Here is a 16,519-nt window from a genome sequence, read left to right on the forward strand (position 1 = left end):
AAGTCTGCGTAGCTCAATGCTAACAAACAAAGCAAAATGCCATAGATGGGCTAACGAATAGCATCGGCGTCGCGATGTTCTAACCCTTTAAGCGACAGATATTTGAACACAAACGGTGGAGCAACATATGTAGACAGACATAACATTACTGACAGGCATACACTCTTTATCCTCTGTGAAAAACAACTAATATTACTACAGCTGCCTGATCTTAGGTTTGTATCTGTATGTTTGTATTATCATGCCCCCAAGTGGCCAAGGCACCCACTCTAGAAGGAGCCGCATAGTCACAATGAAATCTAATGCTCAAACTGTCAATTAATTAAGTACAATATTATAGAGCGCCATTTCCCGTATTAAAAAATTCATTACATTTTTTTTGTTTAGTTTTTTTGGGGGAGAGGCTCAAACAGATTAATGGCAATTCAATTCATTTGCATCACTTGATGTGAAAAAAAATTGAGACCCATTGTCCGATACCAACAATGTCCAATCCAAAAGTATTCCTTGTGTTATGGACACAAGGAGAGAAAGTATGCGCGCGTGGTTGTGTTGCGCTTGTGTCAAGTCTCAAGACCGCAAAGCGCCATGTTTAGAAAGAAAAGCATTCCACTACAGACACAAAAAGAGGAAATCTATTTTTAAGGTATTTTTATGATCCCCTCAAACCCAGTGTCTCGCGCAGTTTTTTATTTATTTTTTTTAAATCTAATATAATCACGGAACGGTTTTCATTTATTGCTTTAAAATGTAATAATATGCCAGAAAACTATGGTTGTAGGCTGAACATCCCCCCACACACATAGCTAATCCTCCCAAATCCAGACAGGAAATGCCCTTGTCAGAGGAGCAGAATACTTTTGGAAAGCTGTTCGTTTCTCTCTCTGTTCTCCCCCTATAACCGATGATGAATGAGTGATTCATGTGTCATCTGGAAACACTTAGCATGTGAACGAAGTGGTCTGTTTATGGCCTTCCAGTGCGGGTACTTATCATCCAGTGGCTGAATTTGATTCAAGGGACATTTTTGCTTTTGCGAAGACCCCCAGTGTTATAGACGGCCCAGGTTGCATTGTATGACTAGGAATCACAAAAAAAACAACAACAACAAAAAAAAACAGCAGTTTCTTGAGCTCCATTACACAAAATTGTGCCTTTATATTAATAATAATTAAAAAAATAATAATACATTTTTTTTGTCACTCTGCATCAAATGAATGCTGCTCCTTCTGATGTGCCTGCCTTGGCCACCTGGGGCAGTATAAGACAAACAGATATACTGTTCACTGAGACGCCGTCGTTCTGTTCAGAGGATAAAGAATATAATTGGCCTGTCACTATCATGGCTAATGTGGGAAATATTCGCATCGCCACACCATGTTTCAATTCGTCATTTGTGAGGTGGCAAGTGCACGGTGCGAACACAGGGAACAAAACCATGTCTGCAATTGGCGTATTGTCAAACATATGGCCATTATCTAGCAACTATTTTTGCTCGTTTTCAACCTGTTTGACCTATGATTTTTTTAAATATCTGGAAATATCTGTTACTGGCGTAACGAGTTAGCGTTCAGCGATATCCGTAACACAATATGGACGATCCGTAACATTTCACAGCTCTGTGGTGACTATACTAAATTAGCTAACGATGTTTACTTTACTTTACGATTTGAAAATCTGTGATACAGTGAAACCGCAAAAAAAGTGAACCATGGTGAGGGACGACTGTATTTCTGTGCATAAAAAGTTTCTAGAATGGCCATTTAAATGTGTAAAGCACAAATGTTGATATGCTGCCATCAAGCGGTAGGTAGTGGTAGTACAAGTTAAAAAAAAAATATAAAAAATAAATAAATAAAAAGGCAATTTCTGTCATTCAAATACTTAAAAAACAAAAACTTTATTGCTGCGCCACACTACACACGCAAGAAAGGCCAACATCACATTTTTTTAAAACAAATAATTCTGCCAGCAAGCAGCAAATCCATTACAAAATGCAAACTAAATCACAAGGCACCAGTGTCCATCTCATAAATTAGTGCAAAAGTAGCAGCATTCACAGTTGTCTCCTGGTTATTGCACAGCGTGTCTTTCAGCTGGGGGAAGAACCTCTTTAAATATATATATTAGATCCCAATGAACATGAATTCATTTACACACGTTTATGTGCATTTATGCACACACAAATGCCTTTGGATGCTTTAAATTCCAGCACAATAGAACGTCATTTGAGCATATTTTTTTTATATTCAGTTTGACGTCCCTATACTTTACGAGTATGTATTTTGTCCTCACTAGCAAGACAATTCAGCGCACTAGTAGAAAAACTGTATGTTCATTCACAGAAAGAAGCATCTGAACGTGTTAATTTTGGTATTCTTCATGTTGAAATGTGTTACCCATTTGTGGATTCTTACCAAAATATGTAAGGACTCTTCCGTCATCATATTAAAAAAAAAAAAATGCTTTAAATATACAAATATTTTTTTAAAAACTCCAGCCAGGAACGTGTACACACCATGAAAACAACCTCCTTCAGGGAAGTTTATAGGGTATTTGGCAAAGCCATTCTGAATCCAGTCACAAAAACAGTTGTTAAAAATAAAAACCTGACTGTATTTATGATGTGCTGTGAAGAGTGTCTATTTTAAATCAGTCAAGACTCTTACTTGGAGAGAAACAAGAAGGTGCTGTAGAACAACGCGAGCGGTCGCAGGCCTCATATCCAGCTGATGGTGAAGTTCTGACTGAGCTTAAGGCCGAGATCTGCTACCGTTAAAACCTGCGAGGACAGACAGAGGTGAGTGAAGCAAAGATCATGATGAGGCAGTTTCACTATTTACCCGCGCGGAATTGACCACATGCCAAGGCTCCCCTCCGGAACGTCCGTATAAAATCTCAGCCAGCCAAACAATTTTCAGTTGTCACCGTACAATGGTGCCTTGAGATATGAGTGAAGTTTACTGACAAACTAAAGGAGAATGACACAGTGCGTAATTAAAATAACCACATAGGTTCAGCCCGTTTAGCTTCACGCTAACAAACAATGCAAAACGCCATTGACGAGCTACCAAATACCATCTGGGTCGCAGCGTTATAACCCTTTAATCAACGGCGCAGCAAGACAGGCAGACAGACAGACATAATATTCTTGGGTGCATATTCTTTATCATCTACAAAGAAAAAACATTACGATATTTTGGAGGAGTTGTGACATCTCCTTTGTCTCCATGTATTTTTGTATGTCTGTATTATACTGCCTCCAGGTGGTCAAGGCGCATAACACAAGGAGCAGCAGCACAAAATCAATAGAACTGAAGCAGAAAATGTCACAAAAACTGTTAAATTCTTACAAATTTACACATTACAAAAATGTGTCATTTTATTTTGGGAGGCTGGAACAGATTAAGGGCATTGGTGCTACTTGGCGCTATTTGGTGACGGCATCACTCAATATTCCCAGGCAATTTGGGAGAGAATTGCAATCTCGAGTAGGAATTAAAGCATCTCCTACATCTCACCTGGTTGATCCTGTAGGCGAAAGAGACATCTTTGGAGTTGACCAGCACCTTGCTCGGCTTCTGCGTCACGCCGTAGAAGGACGCCGACTGCACCGTGACGAACGAGGCCTCCAAGTGGTCGCGGAGCACCTGCGAGCTCATCGTTTGCTACAAAACCAATGGAGAAATCAGAAAGAGTCAGTTGCAGTTTTCATTAGGTTAACCTGTGCAATCTAATGCAGTGATTCCCAAACACTGTGCGAGAGCCGCATGTGACTGATCATCAGGTGTGCCGCGGGTAATGATCTAATTTCACTTAAAACCCCCTAAAAATATATTTTCCTTTACTAAAAATAATGTGTCTTAGTTCATCTATCTATGCCAGTGTATCATGGATTTCACGCTTCAATTCAAGTCATTGAGCTGTTCCTTCTGGTGTGCCTGCCTTGGCCACCGGGAGGCAGTATGATGCATTCATACAGACAAACGAAGAAATGTCACCACTACTCAGTAAGCATTTTTTTTATTGGACAAGGCTATGGCCTGAGTAAATTAAGCCCCTCACATCACTTCCACATAGCTCCTTGGTACCAAGATCCCAAAAGATGGCATCAAAGCACTATTTTCATATTAAACATGGCTTTGGCTAGAGCACAAAAACAGGAAATTGTGGTGTTGTAAAAACATGATTTTTAAACAAAGATACACAGGGAAATACTGTATTGTTGTTATAGCTCTTGTCTTATGGGTATGTTCATGCGAATGCTGTGACAATTGACCCGGTTCTGCAAGTCGCCGCCTCAATGGAACCGTGCGTACCTGAGCCACGCTGAAGACGATGTAGGCGTACTGGTTGGTCTCAAAGGTGTCGAGGCTCTCGCCGTCGTCCCAGAACAAATCGCCACATGCGGTGCCGTTCTCAGAGAGCGCGGAGACTAGGTGAAGAGGCTGCCCGCTGCTCACCCACAAGGTCAAGTTGGGGGTCTGTCCATGGGAACGCACAGAAACGAATCCACTAAAAATCTAGATTTGATCCTGCTCGCACAAAACTTCCATTGACATGTTGGTTTTAAAATGTATTCAAAAGGTAACATTTTATGGAAAATTAAATTTTTAATTACACGTATTGAAATACAATTATTGGGTAGGTCCATAAATATTTGGACAGAAAGTTTTTCTAATTTTGGTTCTGTGCAGCACCAGATTCAGTTGAAGTGAAGACTTTCACCTTAAATTCAGTGTGTTGAAAAGAAGGATTGCATTAGCATTTTCTTATTTCAAACGTATAAAAATAAACACAACACAAAGTATAATAGTAACGTGTGAAGATACAAAAAAAAGAACTAATCAACACCAACATGGGTAAAATAGGTTGCCCACTTACACATACCTGATAATTTACATGTTTGAAAAGGAGTAGGCTGAAATATGAACTACGTAACTTATGTTCCTGCCCCTTTATCTCTATGTTATTCGTAATCAACAGTATTAAACCTTTCTGAATTTTGTCAGACTGTGGTATCAATTGAGTAAATGTACATAATACCATCGTTAGACCCTATTGTTAGTTTGCATTAATTTTGCAATAATTGTACATCATTATTAAACTAATAATGATCATTTGAATTAAACATTTTCCTGCATAATACGTCGACTTTAACATCCACAACTACAGTAGATGGGAGATTACCTGTGTGGGAATAATAGATCCTTCCCTCAAATGCAGGTTTATCTTATCAAGAGGGGCAGAGAGTCGCAGTTCTTCCCCCGTGCTGTTTATGGAGTCGCCCTGGGTGGAAGGCATGCCAGCAGACGTGAGAACTCCATGATATTTAGGATTCACCTCATCTGTCAGACCGTGACTTACCGTATAGTAGTCATACCACAGACCCTCTGGGAAGTAACCCACCACAAAGTCTACTCCAGGATCCAACACTGGAGTAACCAGTAGACTCCTCCCCCATAGGAATTGCTTATCAATCCTGTACGTTCTTGTGTCCTTTGGGAATCTGATGTGAGCATAGTTAAAAATAAATAAATACATTTTAAAAAATGTGAATTACCATGTAGTCTCAAAAATAACTGATCCATACAATACCATTCTTGGCCGCCCTGTCATAGCATCATATAAATCTCAGTTTTAAAAAAAGTGAACTTCCTCAAGTCTAGTAACATTTTCTACCACTAGCTGGTGAATTAACAAAAGGAAAGTTGCACTTAGATCTAATTGAAGTGATCATTTTTGTTTCCATTGAGTTAAAAAAAAAAAAAAAAAAAAAAGTGTGTGAGTGTGGGGGTGGTGGGTGAATAAATAAATCACCCCTATGTGGAGTAGCCTAAGATATGATGCTTGGAAGTGGTCAGAATAGCAGAGAAGGTAGCTTTTCAAAACAAACAGGCCAATTTCCTGTTGAGTTTGGGCATTTATTTAGACTTTTTTTTTTTTTGCATCTTGTCATGACAGAAATACAGATGCTGCTTGATTCACTACGGTATCGACATACGGGATTTTGAGGTTACAAATGGCGTGCATTGCCATGCAATTAACTAGTTTGCGCAGTGCCATAAGAATACGTTATCAGACTGCACAAGAAGAACGCCGAGTTAAACGGTGTACTTACTTTTTCATTTGATTGTTGGGCTTTAAAGTATTTGTCATGAAAACATTTACCATAATTATGACTCTGTAACTGCGGTTGCATAGGTTAGACTGAGCTTTGTGTTGTATGCTGAATCTATTCCAATTCTTTTTTACTGAGGGTACTATTGAGCCTATTCTGAGGAGTTTAAAACCATTTTTGGCCCATGTGACTGCCCACTAGTGAAATACAAGTCGGTCGAAAAGAGGTAGCATTTTCTTTCTTTGTCTGTTTTTTTTTTTGGTAAAGAGACACAGCTTTCCTTTGTGTGTTAGACTTACTCAAACATGAGCGGTCGAGCGACTGTGTGTCCCCGTGCGTGTGCGTGATGGAAGAGTGTGTAGAGGAGCGGGAAGAGAGAATAGCGCAGCAGCAGCGCTTGCTGCATGGCTGTCCGGGCGAGCGGGCTGAACGCTGTTGGGTCTTGTGGCTGTAAACAGGATGATAAATTATAACTTTGAGGTAAAATTATCCAGTTCAGTTCAAAAAAGTAAATAAATTACAAGTGATATTGCATGGCCTGTTTTTTTTCTAATTATATTCTACTGTGTTTTGGTGGCCCAACCTTCATGTCAATGGCATTGTGGTTGCGAGTAAAGGGATAGAATGCGCCCAACTGTGTCCAGCGGATGCACAGCTCCTCCTGTGTCTCCTCGCTGAAACCACAGATGTCAGCTCCCACCAACGGGATGCCCAAGAGGTTAAAAGTCAAGATACCTGAAAATGGAGAAAACACATGGAACAGGGAGACATTAAAATGACGTCAATAGCTCAGAAACCTCTTGATTGCAATTTAAAATTAACCAATTTTAGCTAATAAAATGAGCTACAATATTTTCAGTCATCATTGGCCGTTCGTCTTAAAGGAGAGTCTCCAATAAAGCCACAAACGTTGCTAGTCAAAAGTTGTCAAGAGTTTTAAATTGCTACCTATAGTGGTGCCTTGAAATCCGAGCCTCCCTTCTGCTCATTTTTTTGCTTCGACTTGCCATCGCAAACTTGAGATACAAGCGCTGTATGCTGGCAGTGAAGTCGACGAACTTCCCAATAAGCGACAGCCCTTTGGAAAATAGTGAACTATTCTTCAAGAGACTTCAAGCTATTTAATGTAACTCTAAATTGATATTTACTGTCAAACTAAACATAAAATTAGGAAAATTATGTGTTGTGTATTTAAAACAACCACAAAACCTTTAGTCCGCTTACTGTAGCTTAAAGCTAATACTAGCATAACGGGGGGAAAAAAGGCTAGGAGTAACCCTGGAAACTTTTAAATTATGAAAAAAAAAAAAAAGGATTATGTCTCCTTTAAAGAGGGACTTCTCGAGGCCATGAATACATGTTTGGAAGCATGGTTTCATGAGCCCTGCTGACCTGCTATGGAGGAGTAAAGGTCCTTCCACTGGCTCCTGTTGTCTCCCAGCCAGTGGCCAGTGTACATACCCTGACTGGGGAAGGTGGAGCGAGAGATCACAAAAGGTCTCTTGGCCAAGATCCTCCTCAGCGCGCTGGAGAAGTAAGAAAATGACTGATCAATAGGCAGAACAGATACAAAGTGTGTTTCAATAATTTTCTCAAAGTTTCCTGACGTTGCAGAGGCCTCCCCTTCCATGAGCCCATACAGGCTATGAAGGTTGTAGTGCGTCGATTGCTTCTGTGGAGCTGATGCGCACACTGTTTTGGCTCTCAGCAAACCTCCCAGCACACCTAAACGTGTACCAGATGTCATATTATATAAGACGACATTATTAGTGTTTTTGCGGGATGCTTGTCAAATCCACATCTCCCACCTGGTGTGTACGGAGGGTTGTCCAAATTGTTTGACGGGCAGCCTTTAGTGGACCCATCTACGAAATTTGATGGTTCATTCATGTCCTAAAGAAAATGAAAACGACAGCTGTGAGGCAGCCACGCTAACCACTCACCAACATGCTGCCCCATTTACAAAGACCATACAAAAAAAAAAAAAAGCTGACAATTAATTAGGTAAACACAAATCAGTTGGATCAATTGATATTTGTGTGTTTCATTATCTGCCAATAGGACCAGTTGAATGGAATATATGGAGTCAAAATTTCATGTTTTTGAGTGCTACTAGAAATGAATAGCCATGACTACTACATACATCCCACCGTTCCATTCTCATGCATTTTAATACAACGGACCACAGCACAATAAAAGTGTCGATGCGCGATACCTGGTGGGGAAGGTGATATTTTACAATTTAATCTATTGACAAAAAAAATTGTCAAATTAAAGATGATTGAAAACCTGAAGTCAACAAATCTCATCTATTAACAAAAAAAAAAAGCAGGTTGTTTGTATTGGATGTCATTACTTACGATCCATAATCCATCAAATGGCACCTGATCATGGAATCTCTTAAGATTCTCGTACCACCATTCGTGGGTGACGTTATCAGAGAAATCGGGATATGCGGTCAGGCCTGGCCAGACCTTGGAATAAGAGAATTCAGTTTTGTTTCCTTTTGGTCCTGAAAAATGTATCCCAAGCGTGAATCATCCCATTCTCACCTTCCCAATCAGCGTTTTTCCTTCAGTGTTTTTGATGAAAACTCCTCTTTTGAGTCCTTCGTCGTAAGGCCAGTAGGATCCTTCGGGTTGGACGCTGCTGATACCAGCATCCTGCGGGGAAAGACCATATAATTCCCCCCCAAACAATACACGGAATGCACAAGAGCCGTTGTGCTTACGATGACCATCACGTAGCGTTGGCCGTGAGCGTGCAGGTCCTTCACCATGTCGGGCAACGTGCCAAAGTTGATCGGGTCGAAAGTGAAATCCAGAATTCGGTCCATGTAGTCGATATCGTTCCACTGAACATCCTTGAAAGGAAACGCATGTAGAATGTTTTGAAAGTCTTCATGTTTAACCACATACAACATGCTAATTGCACACTACCTGAGGTATCCCAGTACCCCTCATGCGTTTGACCACCTCCCAGGTGGAGTTGCTGGAGTTAAAACCCCAACGACACAAGTGGTAGCCCAAAGCCCAGTAGATGGGCATCGCTGGACGACCTAAGGAGACAGATGAATGCAATTTTGCTTACATTACAACATCTTATTCATTTCATTTCAATAAATGTTATTTACAGGCGGCTTTTAAGGCACTCAAGGTCACCGCACAAACATACCAAAAATAAAGTAATACAGTAAAAATAACAAAACATAAAACAATGTCACACATGTACACATAACTTGTGTACATGTGTGACATGAAATTTGTGCCAAATGAGCGAAATGCTGCGTGTTACTAGTTATTGACTTGTAATTGTGTGAAGGGGCGTAAACACGTACTGATATTCGGGATAAATTGGGGAATCCCCCGCCCCCTTCTGAAAAACTCCGCAAAGGGCCCAATATTTCCATGTCTCTAAATTGAAAAGACCAGATTGTCGGATATCTCAAAAAGATGATCTGAGCCGATTATCCTGTGGTGTGAGCCTGCGTTTTCCTTCCCGATCTCAGTCGTGCTGACAATCGTAAATGTTAAACTGGTTCAATATTTACAATCGCAGATCAACTAGTTATTTTAAAGCCCTTCCAAAACCAGTTTAACAACACAGCACACCAATAGGAGTAATAACACGCTTGCCAATGTTTTCCTTTTCGTGTGTGGGAGTCTCTCACATTTAGAAAATCGGTCAAGCATTGTACCCCGCTTTAGGATATTGTGGTAATTATTAAAGCAAATTCACCTATTACGTCCAGATATTGTTCAATCACAGATCCAGGATCGGGACCGAGGAAGACGTAAAAATCGAGGATCCCACCAATTGTGCGCCAGGTAAGGGCCGGGGCAGGTTGCAGGACAACATCTGAAGAAATAGGATAAGTAAGTAAACACCACATTATATCAAAAAGGATCGAATAGACCCAGTGCCCCAATTAATCTCCTTGAATGAATCAATGCCGCACCCCAAATGAAAACTATTTTGACAGGTGGTGTCACAAGGTGGCTGTAATTACATCCAGACTAAGCATTCGCAGCGCTTCATTTTTCCACATTTTGTTGTTAAAGCCTTATTCCAGAATGGATAACAAAAAATACATTTAAAAAATCCTCTAAATTATAGACAAAACCCCCATAATGACAGCATGAAAAGGTCTTTTTGATATGCACTGTAAAGTGTGGGAATTAAATTAAGTCAGGTGTACCTTACCAAATCATGCTTAATCAATCATTCAACCTGAGCTCACCATAGGTGGACTGCAATTAAACTGTACACAGGATGCACACGAGCTGTTTTTAGATTGGAGATTATTATTATTATTTTTTTAAATTTACATAAATTTAAAACCAAATCCCCATAACGTAAAAAAACAAATTAATATAATTTACATGCTTTTTTGGGATAAAATGTGTAAAACAAAATGTGGAAAATAGAAGCATTCTTCATACTTTCCGGATTCACTGTACACCACATGTATCATGGTCGATGATTTTACCACAACACACACTGGTTGCACAGCAGATGTGGCACCTGTAAAGCTGAAACTCCAAATTATTTTTATCATTGACAGTGGTACCTTGCTGTACAAGTTGAAGTCATTCTGTGAGCTTGTAAATCAAATACATTTTCCACTAAAATTAATAAAATTGCATAACATTCCAGCACAGCACAAAAAAAATTACAAATGTAAAAAAGCCAAATAGCAGTTTTGTTTCAAAAAAAGTATAAAAAATGGAAAGAAATAAACCGTTTTTATAAAGTGTAATTATTACACGTACTGTAGTATTCGTGTGTGACCCTGTGAGTGATGGCAGGAGCTGGCATTGGAGTCGCTCCTTGCGAGTGCTCTCATTTTGTATTTGTGTGTTGGACTGTTTGTACCATTAAATAAATGTCTGAAAGTACATTTATTTATCAGAGACGGTGGCACTCTAAGATCACGTGTGAGGGCATTAAGGTACTTTAATTGCTCCATTTTTTTCCCCCTACTTCGCTCGAGCGGCAACATACTGACCCATTGCATTGCTGTTCAGAAGGAAGAAGCCATGCGCATTTCTCTCCTCCTCCATTCCGAGGTAAAAAGGATGAACTCCATACAGGTTTGTTTTTTCCTAAATGTTAAAGAAATAGACACTGGTAAGCGTTGTCTACATAAAAACCCTCATTCTGTTGAGAACGAGGTCACATCACCATAGGAGGCACATCCCTGGCCCACATGGTAAGTGTGTTCCACTGGACGTCATGCAGGAAGCTCGAGCGGTGCTCCCCCAGGCCATAGATGAATTCCGTGGGCAGAGAGGTGGAGAACTGCAGGAACTGATCAGCGTAAAGGAGAGGAGCCACAGTGGTGTTCAGGCTGATGGGGAAACAATAGGAGAAAACATGACAAATCCAATGCAGAGATAATAACAGAGCATATGTTGAACTGTGAGACTTTGCACTGTACTTTATCATTAATCTTAATTGCTCATCTTACAGCACGGCTCCTGTAGATCTCCTCTTCACAATGAGACCGAACGGCTCCTTGGAGAGCTCCACGGTGTAGTCAGGACTTTCTGCCTTCTTGGCGACGGTAGGAACAGCGATAGGAACCTCGTAGCGTGAACTCGAAGGATCTGTGATCTAGTTGAGGGCACATACACGAGCGACCAGCAAAAAGAAGTCATTTGTTTTTTATGTGTTTAACATGCTTCTCAGGTACTCATAAAGGTCACTTGCAGCTTGATTATTTCTTAAGGGCCGTAGAACTACAATCATATGTACAATAATGTTGGTTTAACACGGTATCGTGTTAAGTGACCGTGCAGCAGTCTATTTGAAAATAAAATTTGAATTAAAATTTGTAGATGACAATTTTGAAAACAATAAGGAGGAAATCTTAGGCAGAATAAGATCACATGCATAATATATATACATACACACACGTCCTTTGGTGCAGGTCTACCTAGTGTAAATTAGTGTTTGTGTTCTTTCTGTACGCAACAATGTACTTATTTGTTCATGTTTTAGTACAAAACTCAAAAACCAATACAAACATTGTGGAGAAATAAGATTCATTATTCAAATTGAACTAATTATAAATAAAAACAATTCTGTTACGCTACACAACTATTTTCTTTATTGCTGGCATCAAGCAGAAACCACCCCTCTCTAGATTTAGTCAATTTCATACTTTTTCACAAATTGATACTATTGGTCTGTTATTGATATAAAATTGGTTACCAATCTTAAATGTTGACAAATGGCTTGCTCTCTTCAATTGTGCAATGTTAAGAGCGCAACAAACATGAATTTGTGGATTTGGAGATGCGAGGTTTCCGCTTGATGCTATCATCTATTTTTTATTTTTCTCTAAATGTCATCTACAAAAGACCCAGCCCATCTGTCTGTTTTAAACCTCAAATGAGGTCCCGAGGCACAAAGGTTAGACCACTCCTAATTTAGTCTTGAATAAACCCGTTTTTGGAATGTGGGAAGAAGCCAGAGTACCTAAAAGAAACCCACGCAAGCACTGAGAAAACACGCAATATTAACACAGGAGAGCCTGAGCAAAGAATCGAACCCAGAATCTCTATCTGACATGTTAACCACTAGTGCAATACATGAACTGTACACCACATTTCCTAAACAAGTGGCTTGGGCTGGGGGTATTTTATTGATTCAACTGCAGGGAGTACAAGGCATCAATTAAGGGTTAGGTGTTCCTTACCATAGAAATGACAGTGTAGCATAAGCGCCCCACTTACCCTGACACGTAGCATCGTGTCCGTCTCGTAGCGTACATCCAACTCCAGAGTCATTATGTCTGCAGGGTAGTAAGTCTTCACGTCTTTGACAAGCGTAGCTCTCTGCCCCAAGCTCGTGTCACTCATTGACTCGATCGAGTAGGAAGGGAACCCCGGAGAATAGAAACACCAAGGGACACCGTTACTTCCCGAAGGCCGAGCGTCAGACGCAGCAGGGATGAAGCAACAATTCCTGGCTTCACACATCTCTCTGGTCACCACCGCTCCTCTCTCCGGGTAACAATCGAACCGCGACGCCTCCGGGATGAGAGCGCAAGCCTCGCGGAGGCTTGCCTCGGTGGTGTTCGCTTTTGGGCCGGCCTTAGCGGGCGGCGGGTGTCTGTGCGGCAGCAAGCTCGAGGGTCGGTGAAGCCAGAACACTGTGCCCACCAGCCAGCCACCGCAGAGGAGCAGCAGCAGGCAGCCGGTCAGCAGGAGGCCCGTCGTGACCGAGCACGGTAGACGACGGGGAAGCAGAGAGGCTCCTTCTGTGGGCGAAACCTCCAGACACAAACGCAACATCAGACTCAACAACAGGAGTCACACTAGCCCACACATACACTACTTCCAAAAAGTTTGGGATATTTGACTATTGGGTGAAATTTCAGGATGAACCTAAAATGCACTGTAACCTTTACAAGTGAACCTAATTTGATCTGCACTAAACTTTTGAATGCACGTCCAACTGTTCAATATTTAAATACTTTTTGCACAACCTACTGTTCTCTAACAAGGAACTGAAGAGCAAAATTCAGGTATTTGAGCCATGAATCAACCAATAAATTGACAAGGACGTCCACTTCTCTGCTGTTCTGTGACTCTTCCAGTCTCTCTGGATCTCTGTTGCAACCCGCTGGTGACACTCTGTGACACCTGAAGCTCAGGAGCAACTCTTTGAAGCCTCGTAATGGCAAGGAACTGTTGATCAATTGTTCGGTGTTGCCTTGGTCTCGTGATGTCAAAATGTGAAACGAGACATTTCAAGGCCGGCGATACACTTAATCATAACTCATTAACTCACTGGATCCTCGTCATCTTCGACAAGGCGATTCCCTTCAGATAACTGGACATCCTCTGGGTTCAGCAGCTTATAGGACACCATGATGGCACTGCGTGTGACCCTGAGATAGCCAGCGGGACAAAGTGCAATGAATGTTACATGACGCGTCTCTGTTGACAAGTAGTCAAGAGACGAAAACATTGATTGAATGATCAATTTTGAACAGACAGTACAACAACAACAACAAAAAACACCAAATACATAGAAATGTACAGTATAAATTTTATCCCATACCAAAGCAGTGTAAATAAGGAGCAGGAAGAAGTAAAACTTCAATTAAAACCTACTCTACTACTTATCCATCCTGAAGTGCAAACCAAAATACATACATTTCCACAAATTTACATACCCACATAATACCTACGAATATACATACACCATATGTAAACACTTGTACATTCACCCTCACATACAAGTATTCTTCGTCTAAATACATTATACACAAGTTTGTACATTAACTTACTATTAAAGATAGTAATAAGTAGGGTGGGGAATTATTTGATGTTACCATTGTAACAGCTGGTCAAAATGTCCCCAAGACTTTAGATTCAATTAAAATCACACGTTTGATTAAACTCTGCATCTATGTATCCCAAGCGAAAGTGCATAAAGTCTGATATAATGCCCTTTTCTCTGCTTTATCACAAAAGCAGTCAAACTTTGTGCATGCATTAACGCAATAATACCGCACTTACATTTAATGTTACGTAATTAACAGCATTTCCTACTATTTTACAACGGACACAATGCCTTTACCTTTGCTTATTCGGCATTGAATATCACGTTAACATGACTTTAGACCAAAACGAAAAAAAAGTTTTAAGGTTTATCCCAAATGTGACACAGTAATTTTGTTTTAGCTTAGCAGTGGCTTCGGCTAGCGCAAGCTAGCGAGCGCATTTCAAAGAAAGGTTCGTTGACTTAAGGTCCTCTTACCTGGATATTAATGAGCAAACAAATTAGGACAGGGGCTAGAAGAAAATCTTTTAAAACGAACTGGAGTTGACGGATTAAATTATGTGAGTACAACGCTGAGTCTCTCTGTTTATACCCGTGCTGCATTTATGGACGTCGAAAATATGAAATTTCCGCTCGTGAAACCTCCAGTTTGAAACTGATTCGAGCTGGTTGACCTCAGAATAGCTTCCGCTCATTACCAAATTTGATCCAGTTTTGTTGCTGCGTGTAAATTGTATACATATATATATAAACAAGACGGATTTATGAACGTTCGGTAATGTTTAGGTTTGCCTTTTTCTTAATTGCTGTGTTGCATTCACGAGCCGCAACGGAATTTGTAAAACTTTTTAGGTGAACCAGAAGGGAGCATTATTCTGTCAAATTAATCCGTACGATTATAAACGTGGCGGCACGGTGGCCGACTGGTTAGAGCGTCGGCCTCACAGTTCTGAGGACCCGGGTTCAATCCCTGGCCCAGCCTGTGTGGAGTTTGCATGTTCTCCCCGTGCCTGCGTGGGTTTTCTCCGGGCACTCCGGTTTCCTCCCACATCCCAAAAACATGCATTAATTGGAGACTCTAAATTGCCCGTAGGTGTGACTGTGAGTGCGAATGGTTGTTTGTTTGTATGTGCCCTGCGATTGGCTGGCAACCAGTTCAGGGTGTACCCCGCCTCCTGCCCGATGACAGCTGGGATAGGCTCCAGCACGCCCGCGACCCTAGTGAGGAGAAGCAGCTCAGAAAATGGATGGATGGATTATAAACGTTTGCGAAATTATGATGTATATTTTGAATACTACTGCATTGTTTCTTTCTACAAATGTAAATATAAAAAAGTACTTGGGCTTTTACAAATGTGACGAAAGCACTTAAAACTCTTAAAGCAGTAACTTGTACGTAAAAGTACAAAAGTACAAACTCTGAAATGTAATTGGAACAATGAAAAAAAAAAAAAGTCTGCACACAATAGTCTTCCTCTTTTCCTTTCCAGTCCAATACTGAATAAAATCCAAGCTGGTATCAGCGATACCGATTTGATACCTATAGTTTGTGCAAATACACCTGTTTCTTGTAAATCTTAGAAATAGGTAAAAAAGGTAGAAAAGGTAAGTTAAAAAATAAATGTGTATTTCAGATCGTAGCTTCATAAAGGATACAAGACATCAGAGTAATTCATTTATTTTAAACTAAAAGTACAACCCCAATTCCAATGACGTTGGCACGTTGTGTTAAAATAAACATAAATAAAAACAGAATACAATGATTTGCGAATCATGTTCAACCTATATTTAATTGAATACACGACATAGACAAGATATTTATTGTTCAAACTGATAAACTTTATGGTTTTTACCAAATAATCGTTAATTTAGAATTTTATGGCTGCAACACGTTCCAAAAAGCTGGGACATGTGGCAAAAAAAGACTGCGAAAGTTGAGGAATGCTCATCAAACACCTGTTTGGAACATCCCACAGGTGAACAGCCTAATTGGGAACAGGTGGGTGTCATGATTGGGTATAAAAGGAGCTTCCCTGAATTACTCAGTCATTCACAAGCAAAGATGGGGCGAGGTCCACCTCTTTCTGAACAAGTGCATTA

At 40.4% G+C, this 16,519-nt stretch overlaps 1 protein-coding gene across 1 annotated transcript; it reads right to left on the reverse strand.

Moving 5' to 3' along the window:
- Positions 1 to 1,875: 1,875 nt before the first annotated feature.
- On the reverse strand, positions 1,876 to 15,111 carry gaa2 (alpha glucosidase 2). The gene is made up of 21 exons (XM_061680563.1): positions 14,897 to 15,111; positions 13,922 to 14,021; positions 12,862 to 13,401; positions 11,592 to 11,737; positions 11,306 to 11,471; positions 11,130 to 11,226; positions 9,860 to 9,979; positions 9,061 to 9,179; positions 8,853 to 8,984; positions 8,674 to 8,784; positions 8,482 to 8,595; positions 7,930 to 8,014; positions 7,729 to 7,846; positions 7,514 to 7,647; positions 6,705 to 6,856; positions 6,421 to 6,569; positions 5,368 to 5,509; positions 5,191 to 5,289; positions 4,320 to 4,484; positions 3,522 to 3,668; positions 1,876 to 2,782 (listed from the first exon to the last, which is right to left on the reverse strand). Exons 2-21 carry the CDS (start codon positions 14,000 to 14,002, stop codon positions 2,720 to 2,722), a joined length of 2,880 nt encoding a protein of 959 aa, XP_061536547.1. The 5' UTR covers positions 14,003 to 14,021; positions 14,897 to 15,111; the 3' UTR covers positions 1,876 to 2,719.
- Positions 15,112 to 16,519: the final 1,408 nt, after the last annotated feature.

Source organism: Phycodurus eques, chromosome 6 (genome assembly GCF_024500275.1).
Source record: "Phycodurus eques isolate BA_2022a chromosome 6, UOR_Pequ_1.1, whole genome shotgun sequence".
Classification (NCBI taxonomy): Eukaryota; Metazoa; Chordata; class Actinopteri; order Syngnathiformes; family Syngnathidae; genus Phycodurus; species Phycodurus eques.

Excerpts from the sequence above, each read along its gene's own strand:
- gaa2 (XM_061680563.1), bottom strand. The coding sequence starts at position 14,002 with ATGGTGTCCTATAAGCTGCTGAACCCAGAGGATGTCCAGTTATCTGAA. Across the intron at positions 13,402-13,921 it reads TCGAAGATGACGAGGATCCA|GTTTCGCCCACAGAAGGAGC; the intron begins GTGAGTTAATGA and ends TTGTGTCTGGAG. Across the intron at positions 6,570-6,704 it reads ACAATGCCATTGACATGAAG|CCACAAGACCCAACAGCGTT; the intron begins GTTGGGCCACCA and ends TCCTGTTTACAG.